Here is a 27,241-nt window from a genome sequence, read left to right as displayed (position 1 = left end):
GTTCAAATTCTGTATCTAGTTCAACAAAACTTAAATCCGAGCCCACTAAGTCTGTTAAGTTCGCTAAGAAGATGGAACTAGTTGTTGCACAACGGACACGTTCAGAACGTTTAGTTAAAGTATCAGCAAGATACTCCTCATAGTCTGTTAACGTAAACTTGTTCATTTTACTGGGGGGAAGGTGTTAGGGGATAGGACACCAGTCTAGAGTATTATGGGATGTAGAGAGAGAACACAGGAGGTGGAGATTAAACGTTGAGTTAGCTTATGTGTAGTGTCGTCTCTTCCACGCAATAACACGCAGCTTATAAGTTCACAGTTTCCGTACCCACTTTCACGAAAGAAAAAGTAGAAATGTGTGGCGTTGTAATATCATATGCATTTAAACAAATCTATCCACAGTAAGGTGTCGATTTAACCAACAGATTCCATGTTGCCGTGCATCTGTTTAGTGATAGATCAGAGATGGCGTCAAAATGTGGTAAGAACAGAAAAGTGGTACGCGAGCCGTTAGGCGAGTATGCCACCAATGTTTTTACCACATTTTTACGTCATCTGTGATCTATTTCTGAACAGACGCATGGCAACATGGAGTCTATCTGTTGTATATAGTAAAGATTATATTACAAGCTGATTTTTGTCACCTCTTGTGTGCACGTTGAAGTCCCAAAATTCTACAGGTGGACCGAACAAGAAGTTTGTGAAAAGTACGCGTCCAACCAGATGAACATGAGAGTGTTCGTCTTCTCACTAGAAAGTCTAAGAGACTTTTCAGAGGGGGAGGGTCGGGAATTGGTAGCTTTTCATCCCACCGTAGCACTCGTTTCTGCAAGTCTTGCTTCCCCAATGCATCCTATAAATAGGAAAATATTTCAGTCGTTAATATAACGTGATTTTAATAACTGGAAGGAAAAAAACGTTATTTTGTCAGTTTGCGTTTTATTGAACTTATTTGTTAGAGTCTGTAGTGTGCTGTTTTTAAGGCCTAATGGCTGAATTAATTCTTGCGTGACGAATTTAATATTTTAATATTAATATTAATTGCACCCGTTGGCCGTAGCTTTTATAGCTGAAATTTTAAAAAAATTGAAATTAAAAATGATCTTGTTGAAAAACAAACCCTATGCATAGTTAAATAGAAATATAAACTAAAACATATAATTAAAAACGAGGAAAATATTTCGGTGAAGGATCTACAGTCTTGGACAATTAAAATTGAGACCACCTCTCCCCCCATTTCAATGATCGATAATAAAGTGGCGCGTTTTGGTATTAGCGCGAGTTCATCATTGATTCGGGGAGAGAGGTGGTTTTGTTTGTTATTTTATTCCGACTAAGATTAGCTACCCTTCAATTTTTTTCATAATCTGTCATGTGACCTTGGGCGTGATCTTGGGGTTACCGGGAAAGGGAAAAGCATGAACGTAAGTGAAGCTAATGTGAGTGTTGGCCTGTAGTACAGGGTACGCAGTGCGAAAACGCGCGCGTGGGCGAGAGCAGCCTGCGAGCAGTCTCGCGAAGAACACGCGAGGGCAAAATGATCATATGTCTCGCGCGGCCGTTTGTTCCTCTCGTGTTCCCCTCGTGCGTTCATTCGTGACAAAAACAGATTTACGTATGCTCGCCCTCGCGCTCATGTATCGGACACTCAGGTCGTGTCTCACACTTCCTATTCGCCCTCGTGGTTCGTGATTGTGTATCGCACTCTTTTCGTACTTCTAGTTTCGCCGTCTCCCTCCCCTTTGAACGCCTGCCACGCAGACTATCGCGCTCCGGGCTCTGTCCTGCTAAACTGCATTGTGACCTTTGTGGTCCTAAATATTTAATTGTGGTCTTTACCCCTACCCTTAAACAGTAATACTGAACTGAAGTAAAACTGGCTTGCCTTAGTATCACTGGAGATCTGGCTAGTATTTTCTTCCAGGGAATGCTCTTCTGGTTTTGTCGCTGTGCATAGAAGTGACGAAGGGGGCTTGTTTTCATGAAACACTCTTGTGAACGCAAAACGAGGACTCGATAATCGGTACATTGCCCTGGGTAAGTGTCTACCGATGTTCGACTTCAATACTTCGAAGTCGCTTTCTTATTCACTTGGCTACAAGGGAAAGTCCACGTTAATCAATTAATCTATAAAAAGAACTGACCTGGCAGATTTCACATCCGTTAATTCCGAGAAAAGGGATTGTGCAACGAAGATGTCACATGAGTTGTAGCGTTACACGAGCCAACCACGAGCCCAAGTCATCCTCGAGTCACGAGTCAACCACGAGTCAAACCAAATTTTTTCTATTTTTTTAATTTTTTTATTTCGCCCCGAAAAAAGAAATAGATTGTAGGAAATAAAATATATGAATATAGATTGTCTTAGCAGTTATCAACAGGACATTTTAATAACGGGCTCACCTCGATCGCGCCGCGCGCCTCAGTAGGTGGCAAGTCACGTCATTCACAGCGTCTGTCCATTGCAGATTATCAAGGTAAAGTTGTCTTATCCAAAAACAGTGTGTGACATGAATCCAGTTGATTGTAAATAAATCGCGAAATTAAAGACCCGCGAATAAAAACACTGCGAAATTTAAACACGCGAAATTTTAAATTTTACACCCATACAGAAAATTCAAATCACAGGGAAAAAAAAAACAACGATAAACTTGTAACAACAACAACATGTACGGGATATTATCGACAAATACACCAGGTATTAGCTGGTTTTACGGGTAAGTTCCATTTTGTATCTTCTCTTGTGAAATAACAGAACTAGGCCAAGTTATAAAAAGTTAATTTTCAAATATGCCTTTAAAACGCGTTTTGCTTGTTTTCGGTTATCTAGGAATTTTAAAAAGTTCAGACTTTTGAATAATAAAATGAAGTTGAGAATGCTTGAATCGCGAAATTGTATGACCTTTTTTCATATTCGCGAAAATAACTTCCCCCCCCCCCCACCCCCCGCAACTATTTTAAGAGTTCACTCATTTTGCAAGTGACACAAAACGGATAAGCATCAATCCGAGATAAAGAATATTTCGGTTTATCTTTGAACCAGTTCTCTGATCAAGCATTACTTGACAGCAAACAATTGCATCTAAATGTTTCAGTTTCCATATTTCACCTGAACGTAGAAGATTGCAGACATGGCATTGAGCAAGACGAATATTGCAGTGGTTCTCCTGGTCGGCTTTGTCAATTATTTGGAATGGGCTGTAGTTATGACTTCAATATACCCATATATCCTGTCTGTGAGTATCTATTTCTTTGTTTTGTTTAGGATGTGTTCAATTTGCAGGATTTGCTGGTGACGATTTCGTTGACTCCATGAAATTTTAAAAACGTGCCGATCAAACCGGAAATGGTTTTCCACATTCAAAAAGGATTTCTTCCTCCATGTTTTCTGTTGGCGAGCTTTACAATGTTTTCCAGGTAAAATCTAGTGAAATTCGCTGACAGAAAGCATTTTTAGGGAAACAGGACATCAAGCTGAAGTTGTCGGCCAATTCACTGCCAATTCGCCATCTGCCAATTCGACCGGCTGAAACTGTCTGCCAATTCGATTTAAAATTCAGTAGTGGAAATTAGAACATAAAATCATTTAAATATCTTTACCAATTGCTCAAAAACAATTTCTAGCTGCATTGAAAGCTATTAATTTGCGCCAAACGCTCACGTAAATTTGTAAAAAGATGCTGTAAATATCCTTTGTTCAGAAGTGAATAACTCGTTGCGTGACTTTTCAATTGGCACCAACGTGGTATCGTTTGAAAGCTTACCGTCTTATTAGTCCATCTCAACGGCTTCTACACCCATCTCAACGCAATTACTATCGAAAAATTGCAACCGAACATCGTGCTTTCATAACATACACACTTGTACTGGCTTTTCCGGAAGTGAATAACTCGTCACGTGACTTTTCAATTAACAACAACTTGGTATCATTTTAAAGCTTACCGTGTTGTAAGTCCATCTCAACGGCTTCTACACCCATCTCAACGCAATTACTATCGAAAAATTGCACCCGAACATCGTGCTTTCATAACACACACACTTGTACTGGCTTTTCCGGAAGTGAATAACTCGGCACGTGACTTTTCAATTGACAAGAACTTGGTATCATTTTAAAGCTTACCGTATTGTAAGTCCATCTCAACGGCTTCTACACCCATCTCAACGCAATTACCATCGAAAAATTGCACCCGAACATCCTGCTTTAATATAACATACACACTTGTACCCGCTTTTCCGGAAGTGAATAACTCGTCACGTGTGTTTTCAATTGACAGCAACTTGGTATCAGTTTAAAGCTTACCGTGTTATTAGTCCATCTCAACGGCTTGTACATCCATCTCAATGCAATTACTATCGAAAACTTTCACCCGAACATCGTGCTTTGATAACATGCACACTTGTACAGGCTTTTCTGGAAGGGAATAACTCGTCACGTGACTTTTCAATTGACACCAACTTGGTATCACTGTAAAACTCACCATCTTATTAGTGCGTCTAAACGGCTTTTACACCCATCTTAACGGGCTTTCTAAAACACAGACATGACTTTTATTGGTCAGCGGTATATTTTTGTATTTTTTTTAATGTCAGTAAGAAGAAAAATTATTGGAAAGAAAACGGAAAGGCAGAGTACGTTCTGATTTCAACCATTGAGCGCGCGTTAGATGAAACTAAACACCCTTAAATAGGGGAATCAATTTGGGGTTTTCCTTTCGAACGTAACAGTCTCTTGGGTGTAGGCTGTTTACGATTGCTTCTTCTCTGGACCTTGGCAAGCTCCCTTCTCTGCTTCTTTTCTTTAATGAGGGAATCCAATTCAATGCCATACGGTGTCTTGGTTGGCACATTTATCCCCAGACCGATCCCTGTGGCCATCTCGTACGAGCATTTTTCCAAGTCCATGATGATTTTCGTCACTGCCTCAAAAACAAGAACGGTATTGACATAATAGCACTGGTCCGGGATATATTCCGGCAAGTCGTACTTCAAGAAAGTATCCATACATGCCATAAGTGGGACAAAGCCTTTTCTTTGTTTTGGTTTTGCCTTGAAAAGGTGTTCTAAATGACGCATCACATCTGGGAAGATGTAATAAGAAAATGTGTTTGCGCCCAAATCGTAGGTTTCAAGATTCTTGTACTGCTTCTGGTATCCTCCGAGCAACAACCACGCTTGGTGCCGCTCCAAGTGAGGAAGGGGTGTATCCTCTGATGGTGGGACGCCTGCTATATCCAGAAGATAACCTTTCATCGCCTTCACCCTCTCCTCCACCATCTGGGGGGTCACCTTGAAGCGATACTCTAACTGTTCTTCTTCAGTATCTTCAACTACTAGATTAATTGCCACAGCATCGTCTGCATCTTCTGTGGGCGTGTACAGCCTTTTGGATGCTTGTGGAGCTTCGCGTTCCTTCATGTCTTTAGTAATACTTTCAGCTAGTTTTCTTTTCTTCACCTGTTAACAAATTTTAATTCAGCCATGTAGGGCTTACGTTCAAGGATCAACACACAGCCCTACATATGTACATTTCAGCCTTTCTGCTATTACCAGTGTTATTTTTCCCAGGCCCTTAGCTTTTCACTTTGTTATGAATTTTCATTACCAACCTTTAATTTTGAGCGACGTCTGAGCTGCGTCTTTATACCCTGCTGGCAACTTTCTGTGGCGTCTGCAGTCACTACAGCGAATTCAGTACAAGTCAGTTATTCATTGTAAGAAATTCAGAATTTAAATCTACTAATTATTGAGGTATTGTATCGGCCTAAGGTTGTCACTGATCTCTGCTCAATGCATCTTACCTATATCACCCTGTGGGCAAAACGGCACTGTGTCTCCAAATCGTGCGAGATTCGTAAAGCTGTAACATAAGATTTGAGTTCGTTACGTTATATCGGGACATGTTGATTTATAATGTACAAGTTTACATACTATATCGTACGATGTTGTCTTGTCCTGCTTGAAGTTAAAGGAATTTATACTCACGATATTCTTCCCTCCAGGATCTCATAGACCATTTGCATCCTTAGTCTTTTTACATTTGCCTGTTGGCGAAAGTTGCGTTGTAAAGGATGTAAGTTGGTGAAGCTCGCTATTCCGCTTCCTAAAAATACTTTCTTAGACTTTAATTGATAAGTATATCAAAGAAATTGGGCGAATAAGGTTCTACTTAAACAAGAAAAATTTTTTCGGCTTCTACCTGCGTATCTTACCTTTACTTGTAACATTTCGGTCACCAACTTAACAAAAAAGGTGGATCGCCAGAGGTTATAAATTGCTTTTATCATGCCCTGCTCTGGCGGACCATTGACATATTCGGTGGCGATTTTTGCCAGTATGACCCTTCCTTCAGTCCTGCAGCCATGCGGGTTTCATTTGGAAGCCCAGTCTCTGCTATCAACTGAGCCAACCGCTGGTAATCAAGAGCGTGGTGGGCCCTGGATTTCTGTTGTGAATGAATTGCAAAGAAGGTGGTACCCCATTAGAAAAGCTAGTTATAGCGGAGCTCCGGCGGCCCGAAGGGCCGCCAAGCGGAGCCCCATACTCATATAGGAGAGAAAAGGAAACCCATGAGTTGATTTTCTCATGGTCATCATGGCTAGCGGTATTGCTCGTGGGCGCGTACGCACGACGGCGACGACGACGGAGTCGCGCAACATGGCCGCCATACTCCAAATAATAGGTTGACAGAGACATGTAGTCTTGGTTTACCGTGTACTTCTTTGATATTGGACATCCATGTTATGATCAATTGACACCTGTCAAAACAAGGTATCCGCTGACCAGTATCATGTGACCATATCGCGGGCTCAAGTTTACAGCTTATCGAGGTCGCGTGTTTTTTTGAAGTTGACCGCTGACCAAGTGCTGGTTTTCAATTGGATTGCGGGCTCATCTCAGGTTAACTTGTTGAAAACAGGGCAGGATTGTTCGGAAGCCGGTTAACGCTAACCAAGGATTAAAAGTTAACCGAATTATAACTTTTTTTTCTATACAAATGTTTTTTGGCTGCTTTGTTTTGTGTATACAGTGATTATTAAAGCTCAAAACCGTGAGAAGGCCAAACAATATACAGAGAACCGCGCCGCAAAGCTACAAAACTGAAATCAAAATTCTACCTTTCTCCTGGGTTATTTGACTCTGAACAACGCGGCCCAGGAGCTACGCTTTTAGGCTGGCCTAAATCTATATATTAGAATTAGAACAAGAGTTATACGTACCTTTCGTGGCATTGTTCTGGACCTGAGTGTTATCCGAATCCGGCAATCAAGTGGACAGTCCTTACTCTTTACATTCTTGTCATTCGTGTGCTTGCTTGCTTCGATTGCTCTTTAACATTGCATCCAACAACGGAAAGACAAACAGTTCGGTAGATTTCTGATTTTATTTATTTTGATTGGTGAAAGTATTTGTGTTTTAACAGAACAATTAAAGAGGACACTTGAATGGACAATTTACCAAAGTATGTTGTTCCCGATAGAAATAAGAATAAACGTTGACGTTCAATTTAATTAGACAACCAAAGGTACAATTTAAAAAAAAGGAAAAAAAAAATGAGAACCGCGCTTTCTCCAGTGGAAACAGAATAAACTTGAAAGCAAAAGAAGATAAACTTATTTAACGCTATCACAAGTGTTGAATTTTTAGTTTTCATCGATAGCGATGTTGGCAATGGGAATGCCTGTATGATAACAATCGTCGGTCAAATGGCAAGGTAAACAACTGATTTAGGGCGGCGGTGGCATCAATCGTTCGCTCCTGTAAGCTGAAAGCCCACGGTTGATGGTCGTTGATGATAATGTTCTTTTCCCAAGTTTCGTAATCACCATCTCACGCTATTTCCTATAATACTGATTACAAACAGCAACGTGGATACCGCTAATTAGTACGGTTTCCATTTTGTCTTGAAACTCAACAAGCCATGCGATGGAAATCTTAAATATGCCTGGAAAGATCATGTGCTTTTCTTTTAAAAAGTAATTGGGTTGAGATGGGTGTAGAAGCCGTTGAGATGGACTTACAATACGGTAAGCTTTAAAATGATACCAAGTTGCTGTCAACTGAAAAGTCACGTGACGAATTATTCACTTCCGGAAAAGCCAGTACAAGTGTGTATGTTATGAAAGTACGATGTTCGGGTGCAATTTTTCGATAGTAATTGCGTTGAGATGGGTGTACAAGCCGTTGAGATGGACTAATAAGACGGTAAGCTTTCAAAGGATACCAAGTTCGTGTCAATTGAAAAGTCACGTGACGAGTTATTCACTTCCGGAAAAGCCAGTACAAGTGTGTGTGTTATTAAAGCACGATGTTCGGTTGCAAGTTTTCGATAGTAATTGCGTTGAGATGGGTGTAGAAGCCGTTGAGATGGACTAACAATACGGTAAGCTTTAAAATGATACCAAGTTACTGTCAATTGAAAAGTCACGTGACGAGTTATTCACTTCCGGAAAAGCCAGTACAAGTGTGTGTGTTATTAAAGCACGATGTTCGGGTGCAATTTTTCGATAGCAATTGCGTTGAGATGGGTGTAGAAGCCGTTGAGATGGACTTACAATACGGTAAGCTTTAAAATGATACCAAGCTGCTGTTAATTGAAAAGTCACGTGATGAGTTATTCACTTCCGGAAAAGCCAGTACAAGTGTGTATGTTATGAAAGCACGATGTTCGGTTGCAATTTTTCGATAGTAATTGCGTTGAGATGGGTGTAGAAGCCGTTGAGATGGACTAATAAGACGGTAAGCTTTCAAACGATACCACGTTGGTGTCAATTGAAAAGTCACGCAACGAGTTATTCACTTCTGAACAAAGGATATTTACAGCATCTTTTTACAAATTTACGTGAGCGTTTGGCGCAAATTAATAGCTTTCAATGCAGCTAGAAATTGTTTTTGAGCAATTGGTAAAGATATTTAAATGATTTTATGTTCTAATTTCCACTACTGAATTTTAAATCGAATTGGCAGACAGTTTCAGCCGGTCGAATTGGCAGATGGCGAATTGGCAGTGAATTGGCAGACAACTTCAGCTTGGTAAACAGGACCCGATCTTGAAGATTCGACTGTGAAGTTTGCGGGAGCGAAAGGTGAATATTTATTTGCTATATGCTACATTTTAGCCATCGTTTTCCGATTTCGCGATTTTGCTTTAGAGTTTAAATGCGTAACAGCTGTTACATAGTCTTACAAACTTCAACTTTTAATTTACTCCCAAATGCAAACGATCAATACGATCAATGAACATCTTGCAAATGGTTTTCTTCGAAAACCTAGCGTGACCCAAGATGTAGTCACATTGAGTCACACAGCCGGTTTGATTTTTCTGCTGGTAAAAGTAAGTTGTTCAGGAAAACAAAGATTAACTCAAGATATTACATTTGAAGGAAATTGTATGAAAAAACGGGCAAGGAATTAATCGGAGGTCATATCAGCAGTTAAATTGTCAGAAACTTTACCAGTAATATTTTAGGATAGTGATTTGTTTTAGCCCGGATTTTAGTTAGGGAATGAATGAATGAATGAATGAAAGACTTTATCAAAGTATCAATACTATTTAGCTTAAAAAACTAATTGGGGACACTATTTACACAATAAAATATACCTTAGCTACATAAAGTTAAAACTATTAACAATTTAATGATAATGTATAACATAAATAAATAAATAAATAAATAAATAATTAAATAAATAAATAATAAATAAATAAATAAAAGATATCATATGTATATATATAGAAAGTTAAAAAATTGTGAGAACGGACAACTTCTGACGTAAAAAAGATTAAAAAGTTTAATAAAAAACGTTTCGGTCGGAGACCTTCTTCAGTGATTACAACTTTTGAATAAAAACGAGCTTTAAATAAGATTAAGGTGCTAGTGATTACGTAATTACAAGTGACAATTAATAAAAGTACAAAATCACGTAAAAGAGCAAAAAGTGGTGTTAATTAACAAAGAACAAAAAACAAAATCAACAAAGCGAAAAAATATTGAATAAGTCAAAAACAAACTATTATGAAAATAATCGGCAGAGTCTGAGAGATAAAAGCTAAAAACTAAAAGACCAAACTGGCTAAAACAAATAAAATAACCGAAGAGGCAACCCGGCAAGCATTGGAAAAAGTAAAACCTTCCCCTACATATAACTGAAAACATCAACTGTAACAAAATCCCAAAACGAGGCCTTTGGAGCCTGAAAGGGCAAATTAGCAACAAAATCCCTGGAGGGCCCTTAAATAATATTAATCATAATAAGATCCCTTGACAGGGCTTTTGATTCTAATCAACACCTAAAACGCTGACAAAATCCAAGAAAAGGGCCTTTCAACGATCAATCAATAACGTACAATATAGGAAAGGACTTCATTAATTATAACAAATTCTATTTTTCGAATGAAATTCCTTTCTTTTATTTAAGCCATGGGGTGCCAAAGAGAACAGCTGAGCACTCCAATAAGCCTCTTTTGTAATTAGAAGCCTATCGATCTCCTCAGAGTTGTTTGGGGTCTGTACCTGATCAATACATTGAACGAAAAGTCATCTAGAGTGTGTGGGATTTTGTTAAAATGTATTGCTACTTCACAAGTTGTTTTGTTTGTGAGCATATTGGAGTGCTCAGCTGTTTTTGAGCTATTAAGAGTAATAGGTCTTTACTCTTAATACTGATTTTAAAACTCTTAACATTAGGTACTTGGTGACCTTCGAAAAACGCAGTGCATCAGTAAGATTTTGTTATTTACAATGTTTCCGTGTTAACGTTTCCATCCGTCAGATCTTTTGCTAACGCACGAAACCTCAGATGGGGTCCCTCCGGTATGTGTCTAAAGTAGGCTAACCACCTTTTTTCTTTCCAGCTATCTAAGAATAGATCTTCTGCCGCTGTATACCTCTCCTTGGCCCAGAGCTTATTTCCCTTGGGACAAGGAATCTCTCAGCCACTAGCCAGCCTACTTGTCAAGAAACTCCGTCAAATCAAGATTGTTCTCGTAGCTTCTCTGATAATCGCCATTGGTGGAAATGTGATGTACATTGCTGCGCAGAAAGCCAACTCTGTTTTGCTTATCATTCTGGGAAGAGCGTTGGCTGGTTTCGGTGCAGGTGAGAAAATCAACGAATACTTCGGAGTCCTTGTCGGTGATAAGCCATCAGTTTCCACGTACAAAAATCCCGGTAGCCTCCAGAGCTAACGGTGATGATGCCTTGAAGTGTTTAGTAGAATCTCGATCGTTTTAGTGGTAAAGGATCGTCATTTCCCGGGAGAGGCGCTCCTATACAAAAGAGATGGGGGTGCTCGTGGGAAATTTTGAAAAGAACTCCTAAGAGGTACCAAGATATTTTTTTGAATTGCTTTTTTCCCCTAAGAAGTACCAATTCTAAAACAAGACATTAACTGACACTTTCATAATTTTTTAATAGCGATAAAAACGACTGCTTCAAATACCTTCTACGCTCAAACTTGATTGTCATATCTTTTTCGGCTCAATACCCCAAAGGTACCGCGAAAGCTCTCGCTGTGGACTTTTTGAAGCTAAACACCCTAAGAGGGACCAAAAACCAAGTTTTCAGCCCGTAATAGGTACAACGAGCACCCCCGTTCTTCAATTCACCAAGGAGAAAAACATGAAAGAGGCAACAATGATGGCTAAGATTGTCACACAAGACAAACCTAGTGTGTCACCTAGTGAATCTAGTGAACCTAGTGAATCAAGCGAGCACCATCCTAGTCAACACAAGCCTGTATTTTGTTTGTTCCCAGGTAGTGGAGGAGTTGCTTATGGCTTCATTGGCGCCAACACCAGTCGAGAATCCCGCACAAAGTTCATGTCCTACTACAGAGTTACATGCATGGTTGGAGTGATGTCATCCACGATCGGTAAACAACCACAAACAATATTCACTTGTCTGCCGGTGATGATAACTAAGGCAATAAATAATAATTATACCATCACAAACATAATGTCGTCTTCATGGTTTTTTAGCAGTATTGTCTTCATAAATAATTATCATTGGGATGACCAACAGCAGCATACACGAAGCACCACCAATATCGTTATGAAGTCTCATTTTCGTCGTTTCTTCACAGCATCAGCAACTTTTTTACCCAACTTTAGCAAGAATGCTCTTGGTAAAGCAACCGGACTCGATGAGTTCTCTGCTCCAGCAACTCTCACCATCCTCTTCTTGTGTGTCTCGTTAATCCTGGTCAAATTTGCTCTGGACGAAACGAACTGTTCTCCAATCGGTGAGTTTGTTTAATTGTTGTTCATACCACAGACTACGTCAAACTAAGTCAGTTAAACATAAGAAATGTGACAACTAAAACCATAATTAAGTAATGAAGATCTGTTACACAACAAAATATTTTTGAAAACGAGTGTGCCATTATAAAGAGTAAAAACTTTCCTCGTTCACAAGGTAGAACATGTCGCTATGATCCAGAATATACCGCACTTGCTCTGTTAACATCTCCCATCAATCTAGCCACTCCCCTAGAATACACACTCCACCAACCCCTCCCTCTTGAAATCGGGATATACACCAAAGTGTTGTTTGCTTCATATTAGTTTTTGGTTTACTAAAAATGATTGGTTTCAACCATCTCTAGGAAACACGCTGACAAGAAAAATGTTATCTCCATGAACTTTATTTTTAAGGGGGCTCCAACGATGACGTGTCAGTGGTACGTTCACTCAAGTCACGTGGTGTACTTCTTGGCCTGATGCTGTATCTATTGAATGGCTATATAACCACGTGGGTTGGCTTTGTGTTACCACTGGTCGCTTACAATCATTTCCAGCTTGAGGTCATGCAGTATGGTTGGTTGATGGTTGGTGTTTCAGGCACAGCCACTGTCGCCTCACTCACCATGGCGTTGCTCTCTAAAGCCCCGTGTATGGCTGACAATAAAAACGGCGAAAGACTGGTCCTTATAGCCTGTTATATGCTCATGATCACTGCGATAGTTGTCTCCTATCTCGGCGGGCCTTCGGTAAGTGCGTAAAGTTGTAATTAATTCTTGAGCTTGTTGTTACTGAATTCGATTTTTGCTATTTGCGAATCTTATAGTGATCGCAAATTTTAATACTTTATTCTTTACAATGTAGAGCACCTTATCGAATTCTCCCACTGGGAGAATTTGTAAAACATTTTCGAGTAGCTTTCACTCCCTTAACTCGTTATCTCTCGAGAGGTTTTGGTGGGGTTGTCTTGCTAGGTTTAACCAGCCTTTACCATATTTTCTGATCAAAACATGTGATTTCCCTTTTACTTGAGCTCTGTAATACCTCAAATCTGAAGCGTTAACTTTTTAACAACTCTCTTTCTTGTATCATTTAAAGAGCTACCGAGTTACTTCTTTCCGTGAGTAAATGTATGAAAGATCATATATTTGAACTGCGGAGAAAGATGCAAAGATAGATTAATCATCGCAGTCATGTGAAATTAAAGCCTGAAACATTTCTGCCAAAAAAGGGATTTTCACCGTCATTTAGTTTAGTAAAACATCCCATAATTAACATCAGCATCTGCTCTTATAAACAGGGTGACCAAACTGCGTTTTTGTTTGGATCAGTTTATTTTCGCTCCTAATTTCTACTTTTGATTCATTTTATCAGATTCTAAACACTTTGCGAGTTACGGTCAAAGAAGCTCTTTTCATTGGTGGAGTAATCATGGTGTTTTTAACGTATTCTGTGGCTGGAGTAATATTACCTTCACTGACGACCAAATATGTGGCCAAGTCCATGATGGTAAGAAAAGGGACCCTTTGTAAACAACCTGAGATGAACTCGAACATGCTGAAGGTGACTGAACCATAGCATGAGGGAAATTTAGGATCTTCCCAATGCAGTCACTCACGACGAAGACTGTGCGTTGTTTTAATTTAGTTTGATATTTTTTTTCAGAACAGATTAGAAGTGTTAAACTCGGTTTTGGTTGCTTTTCATTCCTGTCCCAGTTTCATTTCTTACACTTTTCCCTACTGAAGCTGGCAAAAACATTTAGTATCTCATAATTGTAAACAGACAAGCAAGCAAACAAACAAATCTGCCAGTAGCGCGAGTTAGCATTTACCGGATCCCAATACATCACTTCCACTCCCTACCACCCCTCCCACAAAATTTCCGCGTTGAGCGTGTTAGGTAGCTCTTAGGTTTTTTTTGGTAATTCGAATATTCTTAATAATGTACTTAATAATTACTCATTAATTGTATTTCCTGATTATCATTTTGTTTCATAATTTGTTTTTCTCCTTTAGCCAGTCATAATGCCTTACTGTATCACTGCGATGTCGATCGGAAAAGTGATCGCTCCACTCCTCAGCAAAGCGGAGTTAACAATCCAAGGGTGGGAGCTTCTCTTCATGGGCTCAGCTGGACTAACATTCCTAGGTGTCGCCCTGTTTTTGTTCCTTTACCGTCCACCTGAGCCAGAAGAAACCCCACTCCTTCCAGAAAATAGACGCATATCCTCGCTGGAAGTGACATTAATTGATTCAGTGGAACAAGGGCTCATGAATCCTCAAGATTAAAGACTAAAAAACGTGTCCAGATGTCAACAGATAAGTTAGGATCATCATTATGCGCATAGAAAAAGATTGTCAAGTACCAAGTACATAAATGCTTCCGTTGTATTCTACTGTACGGGAACTGTCCCGTCCCGTCCCTAGAACACGTTTCCTTTCCTGAGCACTATTTAAAATAAAGATGTAAAGACTCTTTTAACGAGGTTCATTCTGCTAGCTATTTAATGAAAGAAGTAGCTTACAAAATGATTAAAAACAATTGATTTATGTGTAATAAGTTTTAATGTACACATCAAATGACCAAGCGAGGTACAGCTGAAAGAATTAAAACAAGAAGAATTTGCGAATCCTGGTTAGAAGGTATGTTAGTAGTGTACGGGGACTGAACTCGTTATTGACTCATGGTCCCCAAATTGGCAATTCAGTTTTTAGTGCTCCATTACATTAATCTGGCTAAAATGAAAGTCTTTGTTTGGTTTCCAAGGAGAAACTTTTGGCGCTCTTGGGGTTCTGTCTCTTACAAGACCCTTTTTTGCACAGGCAGAGGTGGTGCTTCATTACCACATTAGAACAGAACTTTTGGCCTCTCGCTCTTAATTGTCAGTACATTTTCTTTCCGGGGCATTTCCTTCCGGCCAAGTTTTTGATTTTAACTCCCAAAGGTTTTCTCAACCTCGGTCCCAGGGTCTCTCATCTCCCCGCCACCCCGGAGAGAGGAAGAGGGAGGACGGGAAGATGAGAGATCCTGGAAACGAGGTTGAGGTTTTCTTTCCGCTGGTCAGTGGAAACCGATATGGATCTTCGTCTATTTGTTTCCTTTCTTTCCTTCTAAATCAGTTAACAGCTTCATTTGAACCCCAGAACCTCTTCATGTTCTTGTCTAATAGTTATGCACATAACAGGAGAGCCCTGAGGGTAGCCGATAGTGTGCCTGTACATTGACATGCAACCTTGGTAGCCACATTTTTTTAAAAGTTATAACTTCTAAGTTTAGAATAATTAAGTCACAGCAGAAACTGACTCTGACAGAAACTGACTGAATGAGAGCGCTTGATAGTGAAATACCTTATTTGGGCACTTAGTCACAAAGGGATATGTATTTGGTCATAAAAATTCACAGCATTCTTGATTTTGATTGCATTTTATTGGTCAACTCTCTTACATACGGTTTTAGTTATAAACATAAATTAATATATAGGTACAATTCCAGGGAATGAATAAGCTCATTGCTAATATGTAATAATGCTTTTGGAACTCACTACAGAAAAGTAAGTTTCCTATTCAAATTCCTAGCTGTACATCCTAACGAAACCTTGCAGGAGGCTTTTATTTTCAAATACAAATTCTAACTTGTAAAGCTTTCATCCCAATTGTTTAGTCTTTACAGTAATTCCAGCGAAATAGAACTCACTTTAGATTTTCTTTCAAACTTTGCCTGTTGGCTGCTTATATCAAGAGAACTAAAAATTTGAAATAAAAAAGGGGGTCCTCATGTTCGTTTAGGAGCAGAAGGACCCTCAATAAACCCCATAATTGCTGAAATTATCTTTTTTCAGAAACTTTTATATTTGAACCATTCACCTTAAGTATTAAGAGTGCAGAAAAATAGAGAGAAAATTAAGCGAGAAATATAACAATGGATGTATTGAATAAATGTTAAGGAGCAGTTTGATGTACGTTTCATGATAAGGGCACTCATATTTTAGTTGACAGGGATGCAAAAAAGTTCCAATCATGCAGTGTTCTGGGGCCACGTATATCTTTTACGAGTGCTAGCTATGCTCTCAATTTCCGTGATAACTTTTTACTCTGCAATAGAAATTGGTCCATATTCACTGTATAGAAAGAAGGTGATCTCTGCCTTCAAACTAAATTTAAAAATAGATAGGTCCCGGTGCTCGTTTCCGAGAAAACAATGATGATTTATCTCTCGTAAGCCAAGAGACACTATTTTGTATATGTTGTGTATGTGCACGCGCTCCTGAGCGCCCGCTAATGACGCAAAAATTAATGAGAACGAGATCTCAGCAAGTATCTAGTTGTACTTTATGATGGCTAGTCCCAGTCCTTTCTTAGGCTCCCCGTCATAATGTCCATTAACAAACTTCTCGTACACAGGCCAGCTGCGATGATAGATGACAGCCACGTTGTCTGTCCTGAAGATGTTTTTGCTGGAGATTATGAAAGCGAGTTCTTTCAACAAGTAGTAAACTCCCTCTTGGATGTTTTCGTCTTCTTCGAGCTTAAATAATTCAGAGGATTCTAAAAGAGGAAGATTCATAAACAATCAATGATGGTACATCAACAAGATGTGGATGGAACACTGAAGAAAAAGCCGTACCATCGACGGGATGCTGCAGAGAATGATTGTGGCTTAGCATAATAAATACGAAGAGCTGTTAGTGTCTCTAGCGGTCCTGTTATTACTATAGTTACATGGGAAAGCAAAAATGATTCTATTGCCAAAAAAACAACAACATCAACAGTAAATTATTAAAGCAAGAGCTAACGATCCAAAACCCAGCTTTTCCAAAGTCAATAGATGGTTTTCACTGTCACGCAACGAAAAAATAAATCGAAAACTATTCAGTGGATAAAGTCAAGAAATTTTGATATTATAGGAGACAGGTAAAGGAGAAACTTCTCCAATTTTTGGGTCTCTGCGTTTTCCCAAACTTCAGATATTCGTCGAAATGTTTTGCGCAAATTTACAGAGCCCAGTATGGAGCCGCCATGTTGGTGGAGCTCTGTGCTCCACCAACATGGCGGCCGGAAAATAGTGCAAACATCTGCAACTTACTTTGGCTATCTAGGTGACTGATTATCTGAACTGAACCAACAAACATTTACACAAGCACTTTTCCTAACACTTTAACTCCTAAAAAGGTTAAAAATCATTAGATAAGTGTATATTTCTCCACAAACGCGATCGGAGTGGTATGTCACGCACCGACATAACTCTGAACTTCAAACGGCACTGGTTTCTAAACCAAGCACACTATTGAGCTTAAAAGTTGTAAACAGATTTAAGTTTAGATCCCCTTATGCCTTATGAGGATAAAAATTTTCGTGGCTCTTTAGTTTTGGATTTTGGAATTTGATGACGTCACGTGAAAACGATCTATACGGTGGTTTCGAGCAGTTAATTTACCTTAATCAACTAGCACTAAAGTTTTGGAAGAAAGAAATCGTTTCATTTCACAGGAAACAATTTGTCTTTATCAGTCATACCTGATTCACTCTCATCGGAAGATGTGACATCTTTGCCTAAGACCTTGGCAGTAGATATTGCTACATCGAGACGGAAGTTGGAATTGTTCTTATAAAACTTGATGACGAACTCCAAAGCTTCTAGGTAAGCTTCGTGTGTATCCACCTCTCGCGTCCAGTCCAACATGTAAAATTCTCCGGCCATTTCCTCAAACCTGCTTACCTGCGGAGAAATTTTACAAGGCATAAAGAACAAACTAATGCACATCAGCTCTCCTAACCACTGGACATACTAATGACTTAATGAACCATCTCGTTTGTTGTTTTGTTGTATATTTTGTCTATAGTAGTAAATGCGCTTAATAGCTACACCTAGCTAGTTCACAGGATGCCACCAGGAGCCCATCACTTGGAGTGAGCAACTACCCCATATTCCTGTCACGGCGTTTTCGCAGACCGATCTATTTTTGGTTTGAATTTACCGCGAATTCTAAAACTCAGTGACCAATCACAAGCACGGACTTAATTTCTAACTGACGTCCTCATTTCACCGGAAGAAGAAAAAAAAATGGCAGAGTGAGGCGAGGAATCCTCTGATAGTTCTAGTCCTTCTAGTGTAGACCGGTCTGTAAAAATGCCTAGTGCGGGAGTTGCACGCTCCAAGGGATGGGCTCCTGATGCCGCTTAACTGAAAGAAACAAATATATCAACTAAACATCATAGGCTTAAAAATCCCAGCTGATGGGAGGTAGACCAGTTGGCTAGTTACAAGCATGACCGAGGAGTTGAACTAGGGTCTACCGAGAAACAACTCCAGCTAAGTGTCAGAAAGGGACTTGGACCTGCTATCTCCACGTTATCTCCCTGACATGGAATTTAGATGGCTACTCGGCCGTATTTCTGAAATGACGTAGATACATGCTGTCGACAAAGGAGTTCAGCATTAAGACAAAACTTAATAAATTGAAATCGAGAGATGCCAACAATTCAAAAATCCGCCAAAGGTGAAAGTGGTTGTGAACTCAAGAGACGTCAAACAGTTATGTGAATTGGAGACGATCAGCGGCACTTCTCGCAATTGGATAAAATTTTATTTAACACTTGCTCACGCTATATTGGACGATGAATTCCGATGAAATATCACGTTCAAAGTAAAACTGGTGTTTTTTAAGAATTTTTCTTATTTTCTGTCCTGGTCCTCAAAAGACATATGTGCCAGGAGTTTTGCAATCCGGTGCTAATAACTTATTATAGTTCACAACTAAATTTTCTCCGATTCTTATTGGCTTAAACTGATCGCATGACGCGATGATGTTCGTCCGCGGCGAGACACTATTAGCCCAAAATGCCCGTCCAAGGAAAATACCCGGATGGATAGTTCTCGTCCGTAAAAATTTTTTCTGTAAACAAGCGGGCTTATAGAAAATAAACAATTGAAATTGTATTAAGTGGGTTTTGTCTGTTTTCTTTTTGAAATTTTAGATTTGGCTTTCACGGCTTTCATCTAGAAAAGTTGAAAATAATTCAGTATGATATTTGAACTGGCGCACGGAAGAAAATTTAGTGGTGAACAATCAAGACCATAGAGTGTTTATGTCTCGGAACTATCGGTCTGATAGTTGCCCCTTGGAAATTTGATGATGTTCTTAAAAACTATCATATTTTCCCTTGAAGCGTCGCTTCTCGGGCAAATATTTGTTTTAAGAACATCAAATTTCCGCGGCGGGCAACTATCAGCCGATAATTCCTCGACAGAAACACTCTGTTGTTTAATTAGTCATTAATTCTGTTATTGTTATATATCACAATTTAAAAAATAGGTCCGCAATGCGAATTAGTGTGGAATTTCAGTCAAATAAAAATTGATGCGATATGGATAAATCAGAGAAATTGTAGCTTTACAGTGAATATTTTGCATTTTGTCACGTTGAAGTGATGAATGTCGAGTAAAGATACCGTACAGTCCTGGTTATAAGACCCGAAGCTGCAGACGAAAAAACGGTTACAGGAGAAACATGTTTGGACTTTAGTTTCCAGGAAATTTTCTCTCTTAGGGTTTGGTTACACGGGGCTCTTTTTACTGTGGTAAATGACCCTTGTACCACGGGAAACTGCATTTAGTGAGTATGACCAATACTTCCGGAGGTAAATTTCCCGTGGTTAACACCCATGGATACGTCAAAAAGATCACATGCAGCGCCCTTGACATTTAATGTGGTAAGTTGCAATGGTGTTTTGATGTCCAAGGTAAACGAGCAAATCACGATTCTCCGTTTGACATTAATACGTAAGCGAAAAGGAAAAATGGTTTTCCTCCGTGTGCCATTTTTGTTACCTCGGCAAAATCCCGTGTAAACCGTTGGTTCAAAGCGTATACTAAAACCCAGCAAACAAAAAATAGAGTCAGCAGACATATAGCCCCAAGTTATTAAGGGGGGGGGGGGGGGGTTGATTGACAGATTAAAGAGTCATTGAAGTAAACACAGTTTGCAGGTTAGGCTTGTTCTTCGCAGCAGGTCGAGCACGGGCGAAAACAAATGGCATCATCGCAAAGCACGTGCACACGAGACGGTTTGGTTTTTAGTTGTGATTCTGGACCGTGCAATGATCAATAACGTGGCCTGTTCGTCGGGATGCGAGATGACGTGCTATTGTGCTTTTGTTACATAACTGGGACAATTATTCATTCTGTTCACGAACACGACTTTTGAATCGCGTTGGCTTGGGGACGTTTACTGTGGGAACAGCTTTATTTCATTGGCTGTTTTTTAACTACATTTCAGTTCCGGGTATTAGTTGATTAGTTCCAGTGGAGACGCCTCAGCACCTCGGCAGACGCTCCCCCCCCCCCCCCACCCACATGAATAGTTCAGTCTGTATTCAGTCGAAATTGTTTGGAAAAGTACTCTAAAGCCATAGGAGTAAGCCTGACCCAAGGAAAGGCAATGTAAATGTTTTCTACTTTTATTCATCAGCGGAAATATTAGAATCGGTCGCTTGTTGAACGGTATTGGTTTTAATACGATAAATCCTGTGCACGCGATTGGAAATGTCAGCTAATATCCGTGCTTCCAGCTTAGAAAACTGTATGTAAATTATACTTTTAGAAATTGGCTTTTGTGCTTAAACATGGCCAGTAAATGTGAAAATGTTTAGCATGAAGTTTGAAGGCAAATGCAAATGCTTTGGTCCTATTAATCTTGTGAGTCTACGGAAACTGCACCGTCACGCAACGTATCAACAAATCATGGTTTACAGAGGGGACCTAAACTTGCTAACCATAAATACACAGGAAATTACTGGACTTTGTCATTATGTTACATCTGTCCGTAAAACTTGGCTGTTCCGAAAACGCGGAGTGCGGAAAAGAAAAATTAAAAGTGAAGTCAACAGTCCGGAATATCCCGATATATGAGGACGGCCATGACGTCATGAAACTATTGTTAGCAGGAAAAATGGCGGACCTTCCATGCGGACAAAGAAAACATGTTGTTTCCTGTCTCCCATAGACTCTAGTCAGCATTAAACGGGACTTTTTGTGACGAAACGTTGAGAAGGAGAATAAGCGGCCATTTTGGCAGTGGGAGAACGTGAACTGTCCTCTAATCATTGAGTTTTTTGGTGTCAAGCGACGAAGTACACGCGATTTTGTGGTCAAATATTAAGGTTAGTAAAGAGTACGCGTTATTTTCTAGTATTTGCGTATTTTTAATTGAGCTGTGAATATTTTTTACTGGTTCTAGTGTTGTTAAAGTTTCATCATGCCAAATTCCACGGTTGTAAACAACGCCAATATTTTGTAAACTCTCTTTGAATCTGAGGCCTTACAAGTGTACTTTGCATAGAATAAAAAGAATTGTTTCTTTGCTAAAGATCTGGTCTTGAAAGCCGAGCTTCTCAAAAATATCTGACTGATGACACCAGTCTTCACGCTGTTGTTGTCACATAATAACTCGCTGGCCTCTTTGAAGTTTTTCAGTAATTGGCGATGTTTACCTTACTTTATTCGCCTTGAAATCCCCTAAAACTTTGCAAGGAATAAAAAAAATTGTTTCTTTGCTAAAGATCTGGGCTTGAAAGCCGAGCTTCTCAAAAAAATCTGACCGATTGACACGAGTCTTCACGCTGTTGTTGACAACAACTTGCTCGCCTCTTTGAAGTTTTTCAGTAATTGGCGATGTTTACCTTACTTTATTCGCCTTGAAATCCCCTAAAACTTTGCTAGGAATAAAAATAATTGTTTCTTTGCTAAAGATCTGGGCTTGAAAGCCGAGTTTCTCAAAAAAATCTGACCGATTGACACGAGTCTTCACGCTGTTGTTGTCACACAATAACTCGCTGGCCTCTTTGAAGTTTTTCAGTAATTGGCGATGTTTACCTTACTTTATTCGCCTTGAAATCCCCTAAAACTTTGCTAGGAATAAAAATAATTGTTTCTTTGCTAAAGATCTGGTCTTGAAAGCCGAGTTTCTCAAAAAAATCTGACCGATTGACACGAGTCTTCACGCTGTTGTTGTCACACAATAACTCGCTGGCCTCTTTGAAGTTTTTCAGTAATTGGCGATGTTTACTTTACTTTATTCGCCTTGAAATCCCCTAAAACTTTGCTAGGAATAAAAATAATTGTTTCTTTGCTAAAGATCTGGTCTTGAAAGCCGAGTTTCTCAAAAAAATCTGACCGATTGACACGAGTCTTCGCGCTGTTGTTGTCACACAATAACTCGCTGGCCTCTTTGAAGTTTTTCAGTAATTGGCGATGCTTACCTTACTTTATTCGCCTTGAAATCCCCTAAAACTTTGCTAGGAATAAAAATAATTGTTTCTTTGCTAAAGATCTGGTCTTGAAAGCCGAGTTTCTCAAAAAAATCTGACCGATTGACACGAGTCTTCGCGCTGTTGTTGTCACACAATAACTCGCTGGCCCCTTTGAAGTTTTTTTTAAAGTAATTGGCGATGTTTACTTTACTTTATTCGCCTTGAAATCCCCTAAAACTTTGATAGGAATAAAAATAATTGGTTCTTTCGTTTAAGCAAAACAACTGCGCGCTGGTCGGTTCCCGTGCTGTTCTCTTTGTCTGCGTATCACAAGCTTTTCGTTCGCCTTTCTTCCTTGAAGAGAAGACGTCTGCTACGCAGGATTACAAAAAATATTGTCTTACGCTATACATTGTCTACCTCTGTCCTACTATGTTGATCAGCAGGGGATGGATCGGGGTTTCGAAGAGTTCTGAAAAGAACTCCCGATCACTTACGATTTCGCTTTCCATGTTCATTGAGCAACAGGTTTTCGAATGAATCAGCTGCGCCGACAGCATACTTTTGAAATTCGCGGTAATGAATATTTCAGTTACAGTCAAGTGGTTTTCTTGAATGGGTATTGTTTAGTTTTGACAGCCATTGTTATACAGACGTGTGCTTAAGACAATAGCTCTTCCATCGAAGACGCGCCATTTTCAAATGCAACTCCAACAAGAAGTTTTCAAACTCAAAAAGCTACAGGTTCCTGTGGACCGATTTTCAAATTTGAAACGGGTTTTGTTTCAGTAAAAAGCCATCTTTCATTTGCCGTGCGTGAAAATTAGGAAGGCCGGTTTAGATGGTCTGAAAATTGCTTCTGAAAACGGTCCCCATACAAAAAATGGCCAATTTTTGCCCATTTTCAAGAGCAAAAAGCTACTCCTTATACCTCATATATCAACTTACTTAACGGCTTAAATTGAAGATTCAACCTTCTTCTTCAAAAAGCCGCGCGTGAAAGTTGAAGTTTTAACTCCTGGAAACCAGAACAGTAAGTTTTATCAACGCTATTGGGCCAATTTGGACCCTTTCTTCTCTTAATCAGGAGATTTCACGACACGCAAACATTCAAATTTGCCGCTTCGCCGGTCATGAATAATTAATAATGTCCAGGCATTCTACCCGATGAATTATATGTAAGCTTTCATAATTTGAATGTGGAAATCAGACATGATATCGTTTAGCACAGCAACAAATAGATACAAGAAATATCTGAAATAAATACCAAAATGGAGAAATTTCAGATTTGCAAAGAATATATTAACAGAATTTTTGACTATCTATGCATCTGACAACACTAAAATTTTGGCTACATTTTTCTAGCTTAGTTTATCTTGTATAAAAGAACAAGAATTTCTCACTCGTATGCGTTATTGAAAATTCTGTTTTAATAATGATTTCATTTCCTCGATTTAGCCAAAATGTATGACATTTTGGACATTTACAATTTATCTTTGCTGGCATATAAGAACACGCGCGTGCTGTCGATTTCGGCCCGATAATCCCCAGATAAAGTCTCAATTCTCATATCGATCATTTCTGTGCCTAGAAAAATGCAGAGTAAAGATGCTTACCGATTGTACGGTCTCTTTCCAAAGAATGATAACAGCAGCTCGTCAAACTTAGCCCGCATTGCGTTCCGTAGTGCTTCCTTCAGTCTGAGGGTAATCGTTATCTGGGCAGAATTGTCTGTGACATGGAACGCGAACACAAACTTTCCTTTTATTTTATAATTTGGACAGTATTTATCTCAATTCGAGATAAATATATACCTCCTGAAGGCCCGCATTCATGGCATTGGAAAGTATTTGCGACTCTCTTTGTCCGCCATCTTGAATCTCTTGGTTTGTTGTGAAACACAAAACTCCAACCAAAACACGCATTCTCATTGGTTGAAACGTGAGTTTCGTGACATCACAGCCGTCCTAATATATCGGGATATTTCGGACTGTTAAAAACATAATTAAATACATAAATAAACTCGACATAGAAATTAAAGATATAAAAATAATAATTATTTTAAAAAAATTCACACCGCCTGAGGTGGACTGTTCATATTGCGTATTCATTCAGTCTAAATAGTATATTCAACTCACGATTTTCATACCTAGCAGTTCACTTTTAGGAAAAAAAGTAAAGAACAGTCCAGTTTTGACCATGTTTAGAAAATGTGAGAAATTACACCTTCGGTATCCTAGGAAAGCCGTGTTGCCTCGAAACAAACTCAAGCTTCGCTTTCCAAAAATAAACTGCCCTTGTGAATTAACCCTTGAACCATTCAACAACTTGTCAACTGCGCGTCCTAAAATAAAGTTCTGGCAATTTGATTGAAGTTTAAACTAAAACCTTGAAATATTTTCAGCGCTGAAAAATAGTAAGATAAAAAAATGTACATTGGCAAATAAAGAAACAAATAAGTACCCAGGTAAACTGAGTTGCACTTTGAGGAAACAAATTACAAAAATAAAGTATTTTCCCAAACAGCCATTTAACTGCACAGCGTCGCTTGTCTCGCCAATTCCACGTGCAACTGCGGCCATGTATTTTTTGCTGTTGGAATTTCATATCTTCTCCGGTAGAAAATTACAGATTTATGTCTTCTTCCCTTGTTTTCAAAATTTTAACTATGAAGCTATACCTATGTCAATTTTTTAGGTCAACAGTCGAGCTTTGTTTGCTAGAGCGCTGCAAGAAATCGAAACCAGACAAGTGGTTGTTGGGATAAATTTTGGCCACGCAGACTGACCTATTTATTCATTAAAACTAATATGAAATACATTATTAACAAATTATTATTTGTTAAGCTCTTGCAAATTATTATTTGTTAAGTGCCCATATTAGAAATACATAATATAAATGAGGTGGAGGAAGAGAGGAGAAGGGTTGAACTCGCTGAGTGTGTCTGGTCTGCAGACAAAGAGGACGAACTCGAGAAACATGCCACGTCTTACCAGTATACCGATCGCTAAAAGCGACGCTAAGTTATTTCTTAGTGAAACTCTTGACTATTACCAATGAACTCGCTATTGTTATCGAAGTCACAAGATTGTCTTTTGATGGTCTTGTGATTAGTGACCTAAAGCCTGAGACTCCCTCCGAATCTTAAAAACAAGTCTAAGTTCGCCAAAAACAACAGCCGATAAGAGTAATCACACTAATGACCGCCGCACAAAAACTCGTTCCCAGGGTCCTCTCTCTTGCTAGTGGAACCCAGTGTACACGCCAAGTAGAAACCACGTGACAAACACTTTGCTCTCGTACACAAATAAAGGAATAAATATCGCTGGCGCTGACAAAGTGTGGGAAATCCCACACAAATAAAATATGCTGTGACGCTCGACAGACAATTTTGCACTTTAAAGGGGCAAGAAAATATCCAGATTTTCCCTTAAAAAAACTTTATCTGGCATGATTTACTGACCTTTTCAATAGCTTTCCTGCAGTGTGATTTTAGCTGACTGGAATTTTTCTTGGCTCGTTTGACAGCATCCTTGCTTCCCAGAGCTCTGTATGTGTGTTCCGCAGGTTGCTGAGGCACGACCACAATGATTCTTCTCTTTTCCTTTCCAAGGTATTCTACATAGTCCTCGATGACACGGGATTTAAAGTAGGGATTTCCAGGACTCATCCCAAACAACACAACGCCATTGTTGGCCATCACTTCCTGGCCTGTTTGGAAAACGATGCTGTCTTCAACTTGAGCAATACTGAGGCTCATTTTGACTCAATGGCAAAAGCTTCTGTTCTCGGAGAAATACTTTTGCGTAGAAAGCCGCGAAGTAGCGTTGTCGCGAGATGTAGAGCTCGCTGGAATTACTAGCAAGTGCTTTACCAATGACACTTTTTATGTCATTCGCCACTTAAGGAATTGGCCAATTAATAGCTAAAACGGCTGGAAAGAACTAAGTTACAATCCCCGGTTTTATTGAATGACGTGTCGATACACTTAGTACCTAATCACCATTATCGGTCACATGGATTATTCTCTCCAGGAAAATCCGTTAGAACTAATTACAAGCAGCTTGCATTTGAATTTTCATTTCTATTTTCCACTAAGAGGAAATTTCCTTTTGAACTATAATAAGATAATTTGCCAAAACATTTGCCATTTTATATCACTTTTTAATTTTTCTCAGCACAACTAAAATAAAAACTTTTTGAATTTGAAATGTTTTCAGGTCGCAAAAGTTGAACCAGGATTACATACATACTGTTATTAGCAAAAACATCAGCTCATATCCTAAGACCAACAAAGCGAATAAAGGTCGGCACACACGCAACTAGTCCCCGCAACTAGTCCCCTGAAGAGTTTACACGAAGGGACTGGCCGCTGGAACTTGTCCCACGAACAGTTCACACGAAGCGTTTTGAGTAAGAAGTCGCAGGGACTTCAATTTCAAACTGGTTGGAATTCGTGGGACTAGTAGCAGGGACCAAAGTTTGGTCCCTGCGACTAGATTTTGAAGCAAAAATGATTAGTTCACACAATGGGACTTGTGCCCGCGACTTGTTGCAGGGACTAGTGGCAGGGACTAGTACCCTCGTGTGTGCCGACCTTAAAGGTTAAGAAAACTGCCGCGACGTAAGAAACTGTAAGATTTCGGCGAATCGGGGAAATTTGTATATTTTAACGTCAACAGTCCGGGATCCTGGCTGAGAACAGGGAAAAATCTAAACGTGCTGAACACGTAAATATACTGTGTCACTTGTATTA

The 27,241-nt window shown here is 39.4% G+C and overlaps 3 protein-coding genes across 5 annotated transcripts in view; 1 reads left to right on the top strand and 2 right to left on the bottom strand.

The window, feature by feature from the left end:
* The window catches only part of LOC145486679 (carnitine O-acetyltransferase-like), a 13,333-nt gene extending 11,295 nt beyond the window's left edge, over window positions 1-2,038 (bottom strand). Inside the window, exons 1-2 of one of the 2 annotated variants that reach the window (XM_081465392.1) lie at window positions 1,886-2,038; window positions 645-853 (exon numbers count right to left, since the gene is read on the bottom strand). In XM_081465392.1, coding sequence (XP_081321518.1) covers window positions 645-853; window positions 1,886-2,029 — 353 coding nt within the window. In that variant the 5' untranslated portion in view covers window positions 2,030-2,038. Of the gene's footprint in view, window positions 1-644; window positions 854-1,885 lie in introns of those variants that run through there. The other variant, XM_081465393.1, reaches the window with a different exon arrangement.
* A 959-nt stretch (window positions 2,039-2,997) lies between these two features.
* On the top strand, window positions 2,998-16,584 carry LOC145486683 (major facilitator superfamily domain-containing protein 8-like). Of its 2 annotated transcripts, XM_081465397.1 has the most exons (8): window positions 2,998-3,236; window positions 10,850-11,093; window positions 11,752-11,868; window positions 12,079-12,237; window positions 12,650-12,984; window positions 13,610-13,744; window positions 14,254-15,897; window positions 16,542-16,584. In XM_081465397.1, exons 1-7 carry the CDS (start codon window positions 3,132-3,134, stop codon window positions 14,524-14,526), a joined length of 1,368 nt encoding a protein of 455 aa, XP_081321523.1. In that variant the 5' UTR covers window positions 2,998-3,131; the 3' UTR covers window positions 14,527-15,897; window positions 16,542-16,584. The 2 variants fall into 2 exon arrangements, with proteins under 2 accessions (XP_081321523.1, XP_081321522.1); XM_081465396.1 differs by lacking the exon at window positions 16,542-16,584 and having other exon boundaries at window positions 3,022-3,236; window positions 11,752-12,237; window positions 14,254-14,526.
* LOC145486700 (uncharacterized) lies at window positions 16,556-26,382 on the bottom strand. The gene is made up of 3 exons (XM_081465410.1): window positions 25,949-26,382; window positions 17,752-17,953; window positions 16,556-16,782 (listed from the first exon to the last, which is right to left on the bottom strand). Exons 1-3 carry the CDS (start codon window positions 26,243-26,245, stop codon window positions 16,556-16,558), a joined length of 726 nt encoding a protein of 241 aa, XP_081321536.1. The 5' UTR covers window positions 26,246-26,382.
* Window positions 26,383-27,241: the final 859 nt, after the last annotated feature.

The sequence above is a fragment of the Orbicella franksi genome, chromosome 5, assembly GCF_964199315.1.
Source record: "Orbicella franksi chromosome 5, jaOrbFran1.1, whole genome shotgun sequence".
Classification (NCBI taxonomy): domain Eukaryota; kingdom Metazoa; phylum Cnidaria; class Anthozoa; order Scleractinia; family Merulinidae; genus Orbicella; species Orbicella franksi.
This window is presented reverse-complemented; position numbering and strand designations above follow the sequence as displayed.